The sequence below is a fragment of the Heteronotia binoei genome, chromosome 2 (assembly GCF_032191835.1).
Source record: "Heteronotia binoei isolate CCM8104 ecotype False Entrance Well chromosome 2, APGP_CSIRO_Hbin_v1, whole genome shotgun sequence".
Lineage (NCBI taxonomy): Eukaryota > Metazoa > Chordata > Lepidosauria > Squamata > Gekkonidae > Heteronotia > Heteronotia binoei.
Window position 1 is genome coordinate 196,258,387 of NC_083224.1, and position 19,166 is coordinate 196,277,552.

Consider the following 19,166-nt stretch of genomic DNA (forward strand, 5'->3'; position numbering starts at 1 on the left):
GTAGAATTTTTGCTCGCAAGACTCCGCAGCGTAGAGGGAGTATTGATCGAGACCCCTCCGGCCCGCTTGATCTGTGGCTGTCACCTTTACTGCTCAGCTCCTCCTCTGATCTCCAACGTTGCCGGTTGTTCCCTTTGGCAGGAAAGACCGCAAGATGGCTCTGATCCAGATGGCGTCCGTGGAAGAAGCCATCCAGTCCCTCATCGACCTCCACAACCACGACCTTGGAGAGAGCCACCACTTGCGCGTGTCCTTCTCCAAGTCCACCATTTAGGTGCGCCGAGGGGGGGGGGGAGAAGCACGATGGAGCGGACTGCAGGCAAGGAGCAAAACCACCCACCGCGGCCCCTCCCTCGGGCTTCGGCCTGGCATCTTCGAAGGCTGAAGACCCCCGCTTGGGGCGAAACAACTTCCGTCATTCCAGAAAAAAAAAAAAGAGGAAAAAAAAAATAAGCCACTTTAAAAAAGCAGCTGAAGTGACCTTAAAGAGACACAGCAGATTTTATTTTTTTAAAGAGGAAAAGCAGTTTACTGGGTTTTTTAAAAACAAAAATTTAAATCTTAAATCCACGTCGCTATAACCTTTCATGTAACTTGTGGGATTACAATCTTGACTGGGTTTTTTTTTTCTTTTTCCGGGGCGGGGGGAGGGCGCAGGGCCACAAGCATAAAAGTTTACATTCTTTAAACTGCTCTGGGAAACATTCCTCTTCTTTCTTCCCCCTCCCTACAAAGCGAGAAATACAGATAATTGTGCCCAGTCCCAGATAACCCCTGTCCAGCTTCACAGTAATGCCTTTATCTTCATGAAGCCTTGGAAGAGACCCCAAGTCACATAGTCTTGAGTCCTTCCTTCAAACTCTCCGGAGCACAGAATACCTCCTTAGGGTTGACCGGTTTTGTCTCCCCTAAGCCTTGGATCAAATATCCTGTGCCTTAGCAGCTTTTGGGGGGGGAGGGTTTTTTTTTTTAATTTTTGGGGAGGCTCGCTAGTACAAAGTCGAAAGAACAGAGGAGTCATCCTTAGGTGATCAGATTGGGGGGGGGGGGCAGGCCGAGCATCGTTCTGCCCCCTTAAGCAGTTAAACATCTCTGGGGCGGGGGGGAATTGTCTTAACCTGGGGAGCTGACTTTTCTCAGTCCCGTGTACAGAGGAGGGGAAAGGGAAGGGTTCCGTATCCCTTGTCCCTTCCGTAGCCCCCTAGCAGGTCCCATTTACTGCTTTTAAAACAGTCTCCCCAATCTGTGGAAACGGAGCCAAAAGCATCAGACATTGTTTCGTACGAGAGAGTCTGAATTCTTGGTCTGAATTCAGATCTCGGTTCTGGGCTCTGACTTTTGTGGGGGGCGGGGGAGGGAAAGGCTGATTCAAGTTGCCTCGCCCTGTTTCCTCCCCCCCCCCCCCCGCTAGTGACCTCAGCTATTTCTTTTGAATCTTTTTATTACAAGGGGTTCTTTGTTTTTTTTACAAAGCAGTCTTTTCTCTGTCTAGCAATATCTCCAGTTGACCAAATATTGTAATGGGTTCATATTATATGCATATATATGCAAGAAGAAATAGCTTAACTTTTTTTATAGCCAAGATGGTATAAAATGTATCTACTTAACTCTTGTTCTCTTTATCTTGTATGCTGTATTCTTGTATCTTTTTTTTTTTCCCGGTAACCTGAAAATAGTGTAGTCGATGTGCCAGATAGGTCATGGCTGGAGATGAATCTTATACAGCGAAGAAGTAAAGTACTTAAAATTAGTAGACACCAGTTACTTCGAAAGGAGGAGACAACCCAGATTTTAAGGGTGGTTTTTACTTAACCCAAGTTTATTTACTTTATTTAAAGAGAAATGCAACTCCCCCCCCCCTTCCTGACCATATCTCAAAATGCTGTTTTTCCCATCTCTTCACTCTTTTCGTGCCGATCTGCCTTCTTTGTCGTATTCCGGAGTTGCCTTACTTCTGCCCTCTTAACTTGTGTGAGATTTTTAGAAGAACCAGAATTTTGTACGTAATATCAGGGTTGTTTCTGCAAAATGTGGACCAAAGTTTGCTTTTTCTTTTAAATGTGTTTTGAAGTCAACTTGTCCTTTCCCCCCCCCCTCCGCCCACCGGCCACCACTGATTCACAAGAGGCATATTGGCTTGGGGGGGGGGCGTTGGAAGCAGGGTGGAAGATCCTCACACAGCTTGTAAAAAAACGTCCTCCTTGACTTGAAGAGAGGCGGCCTCGCGCTTGCCGTTGCAGGAGAAAGGCTCCCGCTGCAATCACGAGCTCGCCCTGCTCAGGCCAGCCTCCCTTAGCTCCCTTGGGCCAAGCCCAGAAGGCGTCTGCTCGGACCTTCAGAAACTGCAGAGAATTTTGCTGCCTTGAGTTGACCCTGTCAGAGCTCTCGAAAGATCGCTCCACATCGTAGGTCCACACACACACACCCATTGCCTCAGCTTGGCCATCCAAGGTGACAGCAGAGCTTTGCCGCAAACTGGCTTTTTTTTTTTGTATTGGGCCCGTGGCTGCCTTTTGTTTTTCCAAACCGTGGCCGTGGAGGCAGCCGGCAGTCGACATGCCGCCCCTCCTAAAGCAGCCGAAACTGCAGGCGCACTCGTTTTCTCTTGGCCCTCCGTGCACGGTCCAGCTGGAGCAATAGGGAAGGCTGCCTGAAGTGGGCCAGAGTTCCACAGGCTTGCTCCCTGGACCCCAGATCAACCGTTAGTCACGCTGGCTGGACAGGCTAGCGTTAGAGGAGGAGGGAGCTGAATAACATGTCCTCCCTCCTTCCCCCAGAAGAATTAAGGGAAGACTGACCTCGACCCCCAGGTTTGTTGGTTTTTTAGATTTTTGCAAAACTTTGGTGAGGACAGTCAGATTAGATCCCGAAATCCACTCGGCAGGCCTTCCTCTGCGGCTGGTCAGAGCGGAGCCTCTCTTTTCTTGACGCTTTTGATGTTTGGCTTGCGTCAGCAGACAAGAGGCGTTGTTTGGGGGGGGGGGTTTGGGGGGGGGCTGCAGGACGCCCCTGCCGATGTATTGCTGTTTAACCCTCAGACCCGAACAAACCAAGGGCGAGAGGAGTTCCTCTGTTCTTTCCTGCTCTCTTTTTTTTTTTGATCCTGTGTGTTGCATGTAAATGTAATGAGAAAAAGGTGTAAATATTTATGATTTCTTTTTTATACCTGTTGTAAGACATGAGGGGGCAGCAGAACCCAGGTATTTACAGTAAAACGGATGTATTGTATATTTTGATAACCAGCTATTACAGGTTCAGTATTGGGGGCGGGGGCCAATCGTACACGAAACATCAGAATTAATTGCCTGGCTAAAAAGAATGTAATGCAAAAAAAAAAAATGGAAAATTAAAACTTATTTTATAATGAATCTTAGTACCTTTTTCTGTAGCGTTTAGTTAGTTCTTGACCTGTTCATATTTGTAGAAAAGCAATCGGTGGGCCTGTCTGTACTTCCTTTTTTTTTGCTTTCAATAAATGTCTTCTGTGTTCTTTGCTTCTGTTTTCCCTCTTTTTCATTGTGCTTTTTTAATTTGTGCTTGATTTCTTCTCCCCCTCCCCATATAATCCAGTTGCCTCCCATTTTGTGTAACCTTTTTTGACTTTTTCATTTATCTTCCTGGGGGGTTAGAGGTGGGGGGGGGCGGGAATTGCTTTACCTTAACATCCCCCACTATAGATTTCTTTGAGGTGTCGCAGAGATGCTTTTAAAGCAGCCATGGCATCACCTTGTCTTCTCTGGGAAACAGAAATGTGTCCCTTAATGCAATGAATGTTTTGGGGTGGAGGATTTTACTCCCAAAGGGTTGCCACCTGTGCTGTTGGTCCAGCCCTTTTCTGCCACATTTCCCTGACTGTTCCATAAACTGCCTTAATCCATGGAAATAACCCATCTTTCCATTGGCTACGTAACACTCTGACTCTTTTGCTCTAAAGGATACGCGTGCCTATGGATGTCTGCTTGGTCTTCATAGCGACCGATTCCTTTAAATGAGATGGCCTGGAGTGAGAGGAATTGCATGGGGAGAAGGGCGGCGCTGGTCCCAAATGGGTAGCGACCACATAGTGGAACTGAGCATCAAAGGGAGGAGGATGTTTTTGGAAGAGTGGCGGGGAAGGCCCCGGAGTGGACACGGAGGAGGCCTCTCAGTTTCACAGCAGAATAAATAGCAGATGATGATATTGGATTTATATCCCACCCTTCACCCTGAATCTCAGAGCAGCTCACAATCTCCTTTACCTTCCTTTCCCACAACAAACACCTTGGGAGGTGGGTGGGGCGGAGACAGCTCTCCCAGAAGCTGCCCTTCCAAGGACAGAGTCTCAGAGTGGCCTACAATCTCCGTTCCCTTCCTCCCCCACAACAGACACCCTGTGAGGCGGGTGGAGCTGAGAGAGCTCTCCCAGAAGCTGCCCTTTCAAGGCCAGAGAGTGGCCTACAATCTCATTTCCCTTCCTCCCCCACAACAGGCACCCTGTGAGGTAGGTGGGGCTGAGAGGGCTCTCCCAGAAGCTGCCCTTTCAAGGATAGAGTCTCAGAGCGGCCTACAATCTCCATTCCCTTCCTCCCCCACAACAGACAACCTGTGAGATAGGTGGGGTAGAGAGAGCTCTCCCAGAAGCTGCCCTTTCAAGGACAGTCTCAGAGCAGCTTACAATCTCCTTTCCCTCCCCCACAACAGACACCCTGTGAGGCAGGTGGTGCTGAGAGAGCTCCCGGAAGCTGCCCTTTCACGGACAATTACAAGAGCTAGGGCTGACCCGAGGCCATTCCAGCAGGTGCAAGTGGAAGAGTGGGGAATAAAACCCGGTTCTCCCAGATAAGAGTCTGCACACTTAACTGCTGTACCAAATTGGCTATGCACATTGGTTGCGCAAACATTGTAGGGAGAAGCTGGAAGGTTCCATAGCTATGTATCTTTCCCAAACATGTTCTATATCTGCAGATATCTAAATCCCTGGATCAGGAGCACAGATATTTCTGCATACTTGAGACACACACCCCTTAATTTTTCAGAAAAATCTGAAATCTACAGACAAATACATGGTAAAAAAAAGGTAAAGGTAATCCCATGTGCAAGAACCAGTCGTTTCCGACTCTGCGGCGACGTCGCTTTCACATTTTCATGGCAGACTTTAAACTGGTTGGTTTGCCATTGCCTTCCCCAGTCATCTACACTTCCCCCCAACCCCAGCAAGCTGGGGACTCATTTTACTGACCTCAGAAGGATGGAGGGCTGAGCCAACCTTGAGCCAGCGACCTGAACCCAGCTTCCACCAGGATCAAACTCCGGTTGTGAGCAGAGCTTGGACTGCAGCTTTACCACTCTGCGCCAAGGGGCTCTCTCGAACATTAGGCCGGTTGAAACCTTCCCTCCCGCCCGCTGATTTACCCCGGTATCTTGTTTTGTGCTGACTGCGTAGAGAAAGGGTCATTGTTGTCAAGTGTAAAACATGGCATCGCTGGCCTTACTCTGCCATTGAGTAGAAGAACTTGGAATGCATGAAGCCTCTGATTGCCCATCCAGTGGAAGACCTCCGTTAAACCTCCAGCTTTCCCTAGTGTGTGAAATGCCATCAAGTCAGGGTTTTTGAGGCACAAGGCTGAACAGGTGGTTTGCCGCTTCCTTCCTCTGCCCAGTAACGCTGGCATTTCTTGGTGGCTCCCCATCCAATTATTCATTGGGGCCCGCCCTGCTTGACACATGAGATCTGATGAGATCAGACTAGCCTGCGTTACCTGCTGATGTAGCCGCTAAAGTAGGGGTGTCAAACATGCAATCCAGGGGCCAAATCAGGCCCCCGGAGGGCTTCTGTCCATGGAAATAACTCATCTTTCCATTGGCTACATAACAACTGGCTGTCATCTGCTTCTTCTCCCTGTATCTTACTCCCTTCTGCATCGCAGCTTGGTTTGCAAGGCTCACTCGGGAGCTACAGAGCAAAACCTCTTATTTTCTCCATTGGCTGAGGCTCCTCCCTTGGGGAAGAAGGAGGGGGAGGCAGAGCTTGCTTTGCCAGGCTCTCACAGCAGAGCTACTAAGCCAAGCCTTTCCTTCAGTTGGCTGAAGCTACCACCCCCTTCCATCCCCTGGGGACGGAAGAAAAGAGCCAAAACTTCCTTTGCCCAGTTCCCTGGATCCCATGGGAGAGATACAAAGAAAGCACCTTTAAGACCAACGAGTGCTAACATTTTAAGCGTGGTTTAAGTTTCTTAAAAAATAATTGTTTGTGTCCTTTATAAAGTTTATATCTCTGCTACCTAATCTTAAAAAGGTACACAAACGGCCCGGCCTGACATGGCCTGGCCCAACAAGGTCTCATTTATGTCAGATCTGGCCCTCATAACAAAAGGGTTCGACACCCCTGAGCTAAAGCTTTAGTTGAACTCCTGCTTTAAAGTTGCAGCCTATTTAAAAGTTCAGCTGACAAAGGAAGAGACAGTTTGACGTAGTGGTGAAGTGTGCGGACTCTTATCTGGGGGAACTGGGTTTGATTCCCCACTCCTCCACTTGCAGCTGCTGGAATGGCCTTGGGTCAGCCATAACTCTCACAGAGTTGTCTTTGAAAGGGCAGCTTCTGGGAGAGCTCTCTCAGCCCCACCCACCTCACATGGTGTCTGTTGTGCAGGAGGAAGGGAAAGGAGATTGTAGGCCACTCTGAGACGCTGTCTTTGAAAGGGCAGCTTCTGGGAGAGCCCTTTCAGCCCCACCCACCTCCCAGGGTGTCTGTTGTGCAGGAGGAAGGGAAAGGAGATTGTAGGCCACTCTGAGACTCTGTTCTTGAAAGGGCAGCTTCTGGGAGAGCCCTCTCAGCCCCACCCACTTCACAGAGTGTCTGTTGTGAGGGAGGAAGGGAAAGGAGATTGTAGGCCGCTCTGAGACTGTCCTTGAAAGGGCAGCTTCTGGGAGAGCTCTCTTAGCCCCACCCGCCTCACAGGGTGTCTGTTGTGGAGGAGGAAGGGAAAGGAGATTGTAGGCCGCTCTGAGCCTCTGTCCTTGAAAGGGCAGCTTCTGGTAGAGCTCTCTCAGCCCCACCCACCTCACAGGGTTTTTGTTTTGGGGGAGGAAGGGAAAGGAGACTATAGGCCGCTCTGAGACTCTGTCCTTGAAAGGGCAGCTTCTGGTAGAGCTCTCTCAGCCCCACCCACCTCACAGGGTGTCTGTTGTGGGGAAGGAAGGGAAAAGAGATTGTAGGCCGCTCTGAGACTCTGTCCTTGAAAGGGCAGCTTCTGGGAGAGCTCTCTCAGCCCCACCCGCCTCACAGGGTGTCTTTTGTGAGGAGGAAGGGAAAGGAGATTGTAGGCCGCTCTGAGACTCTGTCCTTGAAAGGGCAGCTTCTGGGAGAGCTCTCTCAGCCCCACCCCCCTCACAGGGTGTCTGTTGTGGGGGAGGAAGATAGAGATTGTAAGCCGCTCTGTGTCCCTGATTCAGAGAGAAGGGCAGGGTATAAATCTGCAGTCTTCTACTACTACCGCTTCCAGCCATGTTTGGAGTTGTAGTTTTCAGCAAACACTGTTTTGTGGGAGCAAAGGCTCTAGGATCCCTCACCTACCCTGCTTTGAATCATTGTGGCCGTGATAACGCACATTAAGTAATGCCCTTTCCATCCGCTTTGAATGCACTTTCCAACAGGATTCCGCCCGTTCACCCCGCAAAGTCCAGTCGCAAAGTGCGCCGAAAGTGGATGGAAAGTGCATTGTTGAGCGTGTGCGTTCTTGCTCTTTGACGCGCAAGTGTGTTGCCGCAAAGTCTGTGCGTGCCTCCTTGCCTGCTCCGACAGCCGCGAGAGCCATTTTCTTTGGTCAAAAGACAAAATCCAAACGGCAAGAAGAAGAACGGGCTGTGTCCTCTGGGCTCCCCCCCCCCCCCTTCTTCACTTGCATGGCAGTGAATTGTTAATTATGGGCTGTCTGGAGTAATTATGCTGTTCAGCTAGCGGTGGGGGAGTAGGCCCAGCATCACCGTGGCAACAGTGGGAAAAGCAGGATTCTGGTTCTCTGCAGCCGCCTCTTCTGACCATGCATTGGGTTTACGAGCCCTGTTGCCATGGGAACTTGGGTAAGTGTGGGGGGAGCGCTCCGGGACATGGGGGGAGGCTTTTCACAACCTCCTTGCTCTGAGCAATAAGCAGCTAGTTTGCATTTCAGCCGACAAAGGAAAAGAAAGGTGCCCTGTATATGCTCAGAGGCGGCAGCGGCTCAAGCTGTGTACTGGCCTTCCTTCCTCTGGGGAGAAGAAGAAGATTGCAGATTTATACCCCTTCTCTCTGAATCAGAGTCTCAGAGTGGCCTACAATCTCCTTTCCCTTCTTCCCCCACAACAGACACCCTGTGAGGTAGGTAGGGCTGAGAGAGCTCTCCCGGAAGCTGCCCTTTAAAGGACAGTCTCAGAGCAGCCTACAATCTCCTTTCCCTTCCTCCCCCACAACAGACACCCTGTGAGGCAGGTGGGACTGAGAGAGCTCTCCCAGAAGCTGCCCTTTCAAGGACAGCGTCTCAGAACGGCCTACAATCTCCTTTCCCTTCCTCTCCCACAACAGACGCCCTGTGGGGCGGGTGAGACTGAGAGAGCTGTCCCAGAAGCTGCCCTTTCAAGGACAGTATCAGAGCGGCCTAAAATCTCCTTTCCCTTCCTCCCCCACAACAGACACCCTGTGAGGTGGGTGGGGCTGAGAGAGCTCCCCCAGAAGCTGCCCTTTCAAGGACAGAGTCTCAGAGCGCCCTACACGCCCTACAATCTCCTTTCCCTTCCTCCCCCACAACAGACACCCTGTGGGGTGGGTGGGACTGAGAGAGCTCTCCCAGAAGCTGCGCTTTCAAGGACAGTATCAGAGCGGCCTAAAATCTCCTTTCCCTTCCTCCCCCTACAAGAGACACCCTGTGAGGCAGGTGGGGCTGAGAGAGCTCCCCCAGAAGCTGCGCTTATGGGGACAACCTCTGCCAGAGCTATGGCTGACCCAAGGCCCTTCCAGCAGGTGCAAGCGAAGGAGTGGGGAATCAAACCCGGTTCTCCAAGAAAAGAGGTCCGTGCACTTCACCACCACACCAAGCTGGGAGAGCGGCTTGAGAGAAAAGGGAAGGGGATGGTGGTCCAATGCCGAAGGCAGGGATGGCTGTCACTATGGCAACTGCAAGGTCAGCTGGGAGAGATGTGCCCATTCATCACTTTAATGAGCTGTGAAAACAGGGCTAGCTGCAGAAGGGGGGGGGCGGTTAGCATTTTCCCCTGGGACCCATGAACAGTTTGCGAAACTAATGCTGGCAAATTAGCACATGCTTAGCGGGTGGCGTGGCCTGCGGTGGAATGCTACACAGGGCCATCAAGCAGGGCTCCTTCCACGCTTCACATGTTCCGTGCACCTTAGTCCGAAAGGAGGCCTCTTACCCGGCCAGATCCCACACCAGCAATTACCCGGCCAGATCCCACAATTAGGCACTTGGCTATGGGCTCCCACACCTTTAGGGGCCACGAACTGGCTTCCCCCCTCCTCCAGCAGTCCCCCCTGCTTTCGAGCTGCAGTGTTGGAGAAGACTCTTGAGAGTCCCTTGGACTGCAAGAAGATCAAATCTGTCAGTCCTAAGGGAAATCAACTGGGACTGTTCCCTGGAAGGTCAGATGCTGAAGCTCAAATACTTTGGCCCCCAAATGAGAAGGGAGCACTCGCTGGAGAAGACCCTGATGCTGGGAAAGACAGAAGGCGAAAGAAGAGGAAAGAAAGGAAAGGTCCCCTGTGCAAGCACCAGTCGTTTCCGACTCTGGGGTGATGTTGCTTTCACAACATTTTCCCAGCACACTTTTGACGGGGTGGCTCGAGGTTGACTCAGCCTTCCATCCTTCCGAGGTCGGTAAAATGAATGCCCAGCTTGCTGGGGGGGGTGGGGAGTGTAGATGTCTGGGGAAGGCAATGGCAAACCACCCTGTAAAAAGTCTGCCGTGAAAACGTGAAAGCAACGTCACCCCAGAGTCGGAAATGACATTGCTTGCAAAGGGGACCTTTTCTTTTCCTTGCCATTGCTTTCCCCAGTCATCTACACTTCCCCTCAGCAATCTGGGTGCTCGTTTTACCGACGTTGGAAGGCTGAAAGGCTGAGTTAACCTTGAGCCAGCTACCTGAAAACCCAGCTACCGCCGGGGATCAAACTCAGGTCACGAGCAGAGTTTAGGATTGCAGTACTGCAGCTTTAATACTCTGCACCACAGGGCTTTGCTAAAGAACTAAAAAAGGAAAAGTCCCCTGTGCAAGCACCAGTCATTTCCGATTCTGGGATGACGTTGCTTTCACAACGTTTTCACGGCAGACTTTTGACGGGGTGGTTTGCCATTGCCTTCCCCAGTCATCTACACTTGTCCCCCAGCAAGGTGGGTACTCATTTTACCAACCTCGGAAGGATGGAAGGCTGAGTCAACCTCAAGCTGGCTACCTGAAAACCCAGCTTCCACCAGGGATCGAACTCAAGTTGTGAGCAGAGCTTAGGATTGTAGTACTGCAGCTTTAACACTCGAGTCTACACCATGAGGCTCTGCAAAAGAAGTAAAAAAAGGAAAAGGAAAGGTCCCCTGTGCAAGCACCAGTCATTTCCGACTCTGGGGTGACGTTGCTTTCACAACGTTTTCATGGCAGATTTTTTACGGGGTGGTTTGCCATTGCCTTCCCCAGTCATCTACACTTGCCCCCCAGCAAGCTGGGTACTCATTTTACCAACCTCGGACGGATGGAAGGCAGAGTCAACCTCGAGCCGGCTACCTGAAAACCCAGCTTCCGCCGGGGTTCGAACTCAGGTCGTGAGCAGAGCTTAGGACTGCAGTGCTGCAGCTTTAACACTGCGCCATGGGGCAAAAGAAGAAGGGGACAGCAAAAGATGAGATGGCTGGACAGCATTACTGATGTGGCTAACCCAAATTTGAGCAGACTTCGGAGGATGGTGGAAGACAGGAGGGCCTGGCGTGACTTGGTTCATGGCGTTGCAAAGAGTCGAACTCAACTGTGCGACTGAACAACAACAAAATCCTCCCCCTGCTTGCAGCCCTCCTGGGCTGCACATGCAGCCAGCAACTGAGCTGTTATTTGCCCGACTTGCCTGGTACAGCTGCTGCTGGCGTTGTCGCCAAGTTTGCCTCTCTCTGCCTCCCCCCCACGACTTTGTCAAAGGGGCTTCGGAGAAGGTGCCTGCGGTTCTCTGACTCTGAGATAATTTGTGAGGGGGGGCCCAAGATTTCGACTGCCTAGGACCTCCACAGGGTTCCATCCAACCCCGCTCATTAGGGACCCCCGATGTAGTTGTTCAGCTTCGTCACTCCTTTCCCAAAGCGCTCAGTTTGCTCGGCGTGGGCAAATGCTGCAGCTGAGGCTTTGTGAAAGGGGAGGCAGGGAATGGGAAAGCTGTTTTTCCCCTCCATTTACTGTCGGGAGGGGGTCTCTGGAGGTGGAAGGATGATTTAAAAATGTCTTTAGCGGCTCCTTCCAGAGCAACATTAGGCCTCGTTCACACACGTGGGAGAGATGTGTGTACTGTGCTGGACTGCAGGTGGTAGGTTTTGAACATTGCTTTGCAGGGCTTTTTTGGTAGCAGGAGCTCCTTTGCATATTAGGCCACACACCCCTGATGTAGCCGATCCTCCAAGAGCCTGCAGGGCTCTTTGTACAGTGCCTACTGTAAGCTCCAGGAGGATTGGCTACATCGGGGGTGTGTGGCCTAATAGGCAAAGGAGGTCCTGCTAGAATTCCTTACAGGGCTCTTCTCACAGGGCCTACTGGAAGCTCCAGGAGGATTGGCTACATCAGGGGTGTGTGGCCTAATATGCAAAGGAGGTCCTGCTAGAATTCCTTACAGGGCTCTTTGTACAGGGCCTACTGTAAGCTCCAGGAGGATTGGCTACATCGGGGGTGTGTGGCCTAATAGGCAAAGGAGGTCCTGCTAGAATTCCTTACAGGGCTCTTCGTACAGGGCCTACTGTAAGCTCCAGGAGGATTGGCTACATCGGGGGGGTGTGGCCTAATAGGCAAAGGAGGTCCTGCTAGAATTCCTTACAGGGCTCTTCATACAGGGCCTACTGTAAGCTCCAGGAGGATTGGCTACATCGGGGGTGTGTGGCCTAATAGGCAAAGGAGGTCCTGCTAGAATTCCTTACAGGGCTCTTCTTACAGGGCCTGCTGTAAGCTCCAGGAGGATTGGCTACATCGGGGGTGTGTGGCCTAATAGGCAAAGGAGGTCCTGCTAGAATTCCTTACAGGGCTCTTCATACAGGGCCTACTGTAAGCTCCAGGAGGATTGGCTACATCGGGGGTGTGTGGCCTAATAGGCAAAGGAGGTCCTGCTAGAATTCCTTACAGGGCTCTTCTTACAGGGCCTGCTGTAAGCTCCAGGAGGATTGGCTACATCGGGGGGGTGTGGCCTAATAGGCAAAGGAGGTCCTGCTAGAATTCCTTACAGGGCTCTTCGTACAGGGCCTACTGTAAGCTCCAGGAGGATTGGCTACATCAGGGGTGTGTGGCCTAATAGGCAAAGGAGGTCCTGCTAGAATTCCTTACAGGGCTCTTCGTACAGGGCCTACTGTAAGCTCCAGGAGGATTGGCTACATCAGGGGTGTGTGGCCTAATAGGCAAAGGAGGTCCTGCTAGAATTCCTTACAGGGCTCTTCGTACAGGGCCTACTGTAAGCTCCAGGAGGATTGGCTACATCGGGGGTGTGTGGCCTAATAGGCAAAGGAGGTCCTGCTAGAATTCCTTACAGGGCTCTTCGTACAGGGCCTACTGGAAGCTCCAGGAGGACTGGCTACATCAGGGGTGTGTGGCCTAATAGGCAAAGGAGGTCCTGCTAGAATCCCTTACAGGGCTCTTCTCACAGGGCCTACTGGAAGCTCCAGGAGGATTGGCTACATCAGGGGGTGTGGCCTAATAGGCAAAGGAGGTCCTGCTAGAATTCCTTACAGGGCTCTTCGTACAGGGCCTGCTGTAAGCTCCAGGAGGATTGGCTACATCGGGGGGGGTGTGGCCTAATAGGCAAAGGAGGTCCTGCTAGAATTCCTTACAGGGCTCTTCGTACAGGGCCTACTGTAAGCTCCAGGAGGATTGGCTACATCAGGGGTGTGTGGCCTAATAGGCAAAGGAGGTCCTGCTAGAATTCCTTACAGGGCTCTTCGTACAGGGCCTACTGTAAGCTCCAGGAGGATTGGCTACATCAGGGGTGTGTGGCCTAATAGGCAAAGGAGGTCCTGCTAGAATTCCTTACAGGGCTCTTCGTACAGGGCCTACTGGAAGCTCCAGGAGGACTGGCTACATCAGGGGTGTGTGGCCTAATAGGCAAAGGAGGTCCTGCTAGAATTCCTTACAGGGCTCTTCGTACAGGGCCTACTGGAAGCTCCAGGAGGACTGGCTACATCAGGGGTGTGTGGCCTAATAGGCAAAGGAGGTCCTGCTAGAATCCCTTACAGGGCTCTTCTCACAGGGCCTACTGGAAGCTCCAGGAGGATTGGCTACATCAGGGGGTGTGGCCTAATAGGCAAAGGAGGTCCTGCTAGAATTCCTTACAGGGCTCTTCGTACAGGGCCTACTGTAAGCTCCAGGAGGATTGGCTACATCAGGGGCGTGTGGCCTAATAGGCAAAGGAGGTCCTGCTAGAATTCCTTACAGGGCTCTTCGTACAGGGCCTACTGTAAGCTCCAGGAGGATTGGCTACATCAGGGGTGTGTGGCCTAATAGGCAAAGGAGGTCCTGCTAGAATTCCTTACAGGGCTCTTCGTACAGGGCCTACTGTAAGCTCCAGGAGGATTGGCTACATCAGGGGTGTGTGGCCTAATAGGCAAAGGAGGTCCTGCTAGAATTCCTTACAGGGCTCTTCGTACAGGGCCTACTGGAAGCTCCAGGAGGACTGGCTACATCAGGGGTGTGTGGCCTAATAGGCAAAGGAGGTCCTGCTAGAATCCCTTACAGGGCTCTTCTCACAGGGCCTACTGGAAGCTCCAGGAGGATTGGCTACATCAGGGGGTGTGGCCTAATAGGCAAAGGAGGTCCTGCTAGAATTCCTTACAGGGCTCTTAGTACAGGGCCTATTGTAAGCTCTTGGAGGATTGGCTACATCAGGGGGGTGTAGCCTAATATGCAAAGGAGTTCCTGCTACAGAAAAAGCCCTGTTGCTTTGCATTAAGAAAGAAAGAAGTTCTGTGTAGATACAGAACTAGTGCAGTCTTGGGCTTACAGTGGTTGCAGTGCTAGACTAGGATCCGGGAGGTTCGGGTTGAAATCCCCCCACTCTGCCATGGAAGCTTGCTGGGTGACCTCAGACCGGTCACATACTCTCAGACGAACCTATTGCACAGGCTTGTGAGAAGCAGGGCCTTTTTTGTAGCAGGAACTCCTTTGCATATTAGGCCACACACCCCAATGTAGCCAATCCTCCTGGAGCTTACAGTAGACCCTGTACGAAGAACCCTGTAAGCTCCTGGAGGATTGGCTACATCAGGGAGGTGTGGCCTAATATGCAAAGGAGTTCCTGCTACAAAAAAAATCCCTGGTGAGAATCAAATACAGGCTGGGGAGAGTTATGTAAATTGCTTTGAGTTCCTACTGGGGAGAAAAGCATGGCATAAATGTCTGAAAGACCAGTAGGTAGCTGGGAGATGTAGTGATGCCTATGAGCCTGGAAGACTTTAAGGGAGAAGAGAAGATAGGTTCACGAAAGCGGCCCATCGGTGGTATTGTGAGAAAGGGAGAAAAGTACTTCATCTTCTTCGTGGTCCCTGTGCAGTCCCACTCTTGGGTTTGATGCCCTGCACGAATCCGACCTTGGTGATTTTTCAAAGCAGCATCATCATCTCTTTTCTTTGGAGGCCCTCCCCTCTGGGTCCGGCTGGAAGTGGTCACTGTGCGTGACCAGATCCGGAGGGGATGACTGCCCTCCCACTCAGTTTCTTTTTCGCCATAGCCCTGTACGGACCTTGTGTATCTCGCTGTCAAGCATGCCATTTCTCTATGCTAATTGTAACAGTGTTTAGCCAACAAGCCAGATGCAAAGCAGAACAACCCTCTGGCGCTCCCCCCCCCCTCCTTTGTTTTTCTTTCTAACCAAAGGGTGCATAATAAATCCGTCTGGACCCAGGAGTAACCTTACATTAACGGTGTAGAGTGCCTCTCCCCCAGATTCACACTGCCATGTCTTTTTGGTTCTCAAAGAATGTGTGAGAAAGACAGATGTTTTTTATTAGCTGACATTTCTTAGTCATATAGAGATACTAGTAAGTAGCCTTTGAACCCTCAACTCAATTTGCATCTTTATGTTATTCTTTTGAAGTTATCTGTAACCTATCCCTTTGAAGCATGCCTATTAATTACTATGCAATGCTATGTATGTCATTACTTCCAAGAAGTCCGTCCTTGGACAAGTATGGCGTTTCAACAATAAAGCAACTTTTGATTAAAGAATAAAAGCTTGGTTATTGAGAAATATCGATACTTGACACTCGCTCAGCGTTTCAAGCTTCGATTCTTCCTCCTCCTCCTCCTCTCGTCGTTCTTCTTCATCTCCATCTTTGTCGTTCCTCCTTCATCATCCTACAAAGAAAGAAAAAAAGAAGTTTCAACCTTTTTTCTCGTGAGTGTTTTCCCCCCTCCCCCAATCCTGGTGGTCAGGAAAGGGACCACCACCTTCTTTAAAAGGTGCTCGAAGTGCCGGACAAAACTCCCGTCGGCGGACAGTCACTCTCTGTGCCTAATCTGCCTGGGAGAAGGCCACAACGTCGAGCACTCCACGCATTGCCACAACTTCAGTAAGCAGACGCTAAAAAACCGAGCGGTTCGGCTTCAAAGCCACCTCCTTGGGTGTGCCCTCATGCCCCACCTTGAATCCAAGCATTCGCCACCTCTCCCCCCCCCCCATAAAAAGCGGGGAGATTCGGCAACGGAGCAGATCCCTCCAAAAAAGAAGCACAAAACAGGGGGAAAGGAAAAATCTCCTTCCCAGGCTTCTACTGCCACTGAAACAACCGTAGACCGGCCTCGGCAACCCCAGCAGCCGACCTCAAAACTGTCAGCACCATCAGCAGCGACTACATTGAGCACGGCTTCGATGTCGATGCCGACCAAAACTCCGATATCAACCTCGATATCGATACCGACCACTACCCAACTGTCGACGCCTAGGGCACAACCCTCAACAGCGCCGGCATTGAGAGTGCTGCAATCGGCATACCCGTCGACGGCGACAACGCAGCCGCTGACAGCAACCCTGACCAACCTCGCTACAGATCCAGACACAGCAGCGGTTATCGTCATCCCAGACACGGACCCCTTCGACGCCGAAACAATTGCTCAAGCCACAGCCGTCTTAGCTTTTAGTTTATTTTAGTTTATTTACGATTTATATCCCGCCCTTCCCACCAAGGTGGCTCAGGGCGGCTCACAGCACATAAAATCTAACATAAAAGTATTAAATTTAAACATTTTACACAGTTAAAAGCATTAAAAACATAACAGAAATATAACAGAGCTACACTCAATTTCCTATGCCGGTTAGTTATAAGCCGGCCGGAAGAGGGTTGTCTTACAGGCCCTGCGAAACTGAGCAAGGTCTCACAGGGCCCTCACCTCTTCCGGCAGCTGGTTCCACCAGGAAGGGGCCATTACAGAGAAAGCCCTGTCCCTGGTAGATTTCAGGCGGGCTTCCTTTGGCCCGGGGACAGCGAGAAGATTTTGGGTTCCCGATCTTAGTACTCTCTGGGGAACATTAGAAAGGGCCCTCGATCCCCACCAGCACGATCAAGCCAGCTGGTTTCAGGATATACGGAGCCAAGCACACCTACTCTCTCAGGCATCCACCCTACCGCTCCAGGAGCAGGCCATAACTACATCACCGAATCGACCGCCTCTCTCTCCTAGACACAACCCGATGCTACTCCCGCAGCAAGAACCATTGTGTGCCACCCCTCGACATTGAGCCTCAAGGTCCCGAGACAGCCGTTCAGGACGTAGAAGCAGATCGCGGTCTCGATACACCGACTCGAGAGCTCGAAGCAGGCCACGCTCCCGACACCGACATGATCTGTCCTGCAGCCGATCACGATCCCGAACATACAGGAGCAGATCCAGGTCTCAAGCCAAATGACGACATCAGTATACTTACCAATCCGGATCGCCCAGTCCCTGATCATCATCCCCTCAATAAGCAGGGCGAAGGTGTCACCGCCACCATCGGTCCCCCTCGCCACATAGCGGAGCATGCTGTGCCCAATATCTGGACTCAGACCTACAAGCTAGACTCCGGACACTCAAAGCTGCCGTCAGCCATCCAGTCATACCACAAGGGACACTTCCCCAACAACAACAGCCATCGTCGGCCGCACTGGGAGCACCACAGGGCCCCCAGGAAACGCTCAGGGATGAACCCCTTTAGCTTGACGAAACGTCGACTGCGGGGTGACATGAGAGAGGTTTACAAGATAGTGCACGGGATGGAGAAAGTAGAGAAAGAAGTCCTTTTCTCCCTTTCTCACAATACAAGAACTCGTGGGCATTCGATGAAATTGCTGAGCAGTCAGGTTAAAATGGATAAAAGGAAGTCCTTCTTCACCCAAAGGATGATTAACATGTGGAATTCACTGCCACAGGAGGTGGTGGCGGCTACAAGCATAGATAGCTTGAAGAGGGGATTGGATAAAAATATGGAGCGGAGGTCCATCAGCGGCTATTAGCCACTGTGTGTATATGTGTGTGTATATATATAATTTTTTTGGCCACTGTGGGACACAGAGTGCTGGACTGGATGGGCCATTGGCCTGATCCAACATGGCTTCTCTTATGTTCTTATGTGACACAGAGTGTTGGACTGGAGAGGCCACTGGCCTGATCCAACATGGCTTCTCTTATGTTCTTATGTGACACAGAGTGTTAGACTGGATGGGCCACTGGCCTGATCCAACAGGGCTTCTCTTATGTTCCTATGTGACACAGAGTGTTGGACTGGATGGGCCACTGGCTTGATCCAACAGGGCTTCTCTTATGTTCTTCTGTGACACAGAGTGTTGGACTGGATGGGCCACTGGCCTGATCCAACAGGGCTTCTCTTATGTTCTTATGTGACACAGAGTGTTGGACTGGAGGGGCCACTGGCCTGATCCAACATGGCTTCTCTTATGTTCTTATGTGACACAGTGTGTTGGACTGGATGGGCCACTGGCCTGATCCAACAGGGCTTCTCTTATGTTCCTATGTGACACAGAGTGTTGGACTGGATGGGCCACTGGCTTGATCCAACAGGGCTTCTCTTATGTTCTTCTGTGACACAGAGTGTTGGACTGGAGGGGCTATTGGCCTGATCCAACATGGCTTCCCTTATGTTCTTATGTGACACAGAGTGTTGGAGTGGATGGGCCATTGGCCTGATCCAACAGGGCTTCTCTTATGTTCTTCTGTGACACAGAGTGTTGGACTGGATGGGCCATTGGCCTGATCCAACATGGCTTCTCTTATGTTCTTATGTGACACAGAGTGTTGGACTGGAGGGGCCACTGGCCTGATCCAACATGGCTTCTCTTATGTTCTTATGTGACACAGTGTGTTGGACTGGATGGGCCACTGGCCTGATCCAACAGGGCTTCTCTTATGTTCCTATGTGACACAGAGTGTTGGACTGGATGGGCCACTGGCCTGATCCAACAGGGCTTCTCTTATGTTCTTCTGTGACACAGAGTGTTGGACTGGATGGGCCACTGGCCTGATCCAACATGGCTTCTCTTATGTTCTTCTGTGACACAGAGTGTTGGACTGGATGGGCCATTGGCCTGATCCAACATGGCTTCTCTTATGTTCTTATGTAACCCCCATTTTACATGCCAGACGATCTACTCCCGGGCCAACCGGATAAATCGCCTGACCAGTCTCCTTCAGTCTCCTCATCATCTGATTCCGAGCCAGATGAGACCCAAACCGACCGCTCCCCAGACATTATGCCATCAGGCACCTTGTCCCCATCGGAAGGCACCAAGGCCAACCTGGAACTCATAACTCGGATGGCAGAGGCGATGAATATCCCAATGTACACAGAAGCACCACAGATCACAGACCTGGTCTACCAACTGGCACAATCAGATTTGCCCCCTACATCCTCCCTGCCGATGCAACCAGTACATCTTGCAACCCTCAAAGAAGGATGGGACAAGCCGGCCTCGACCCCGTC

General features: G+C 51.3%; 1 protein-coding gene across 2 annotated transcripts in view; it reads left to right on the forward strand.

Moving 5' to 3' along the window:
- PTBP1 (polypyrimidine tract binding protein 1) overlaps positions 1-3,494 on the forward strand; it is a 62,771-nt gene extending 59,277 nt beyond the window's left edge. For both annotated transcript variants that reach the window (XM_060232799.1, XM_060232800.1), the window contains one exon: positions 142-3,494. In XM_060232799.1, coding sequence (XP_060088782.1) covers positions 142-274 — 133 coding nt within the window. In that variant the 3' untranslated portion in view covers positions 275-3,494. The remainder of the gene's footprint in view (positions 1-141) is intronic.
- Positions 3,495-19,166: the final 15,672 nt, after the last annotated feature.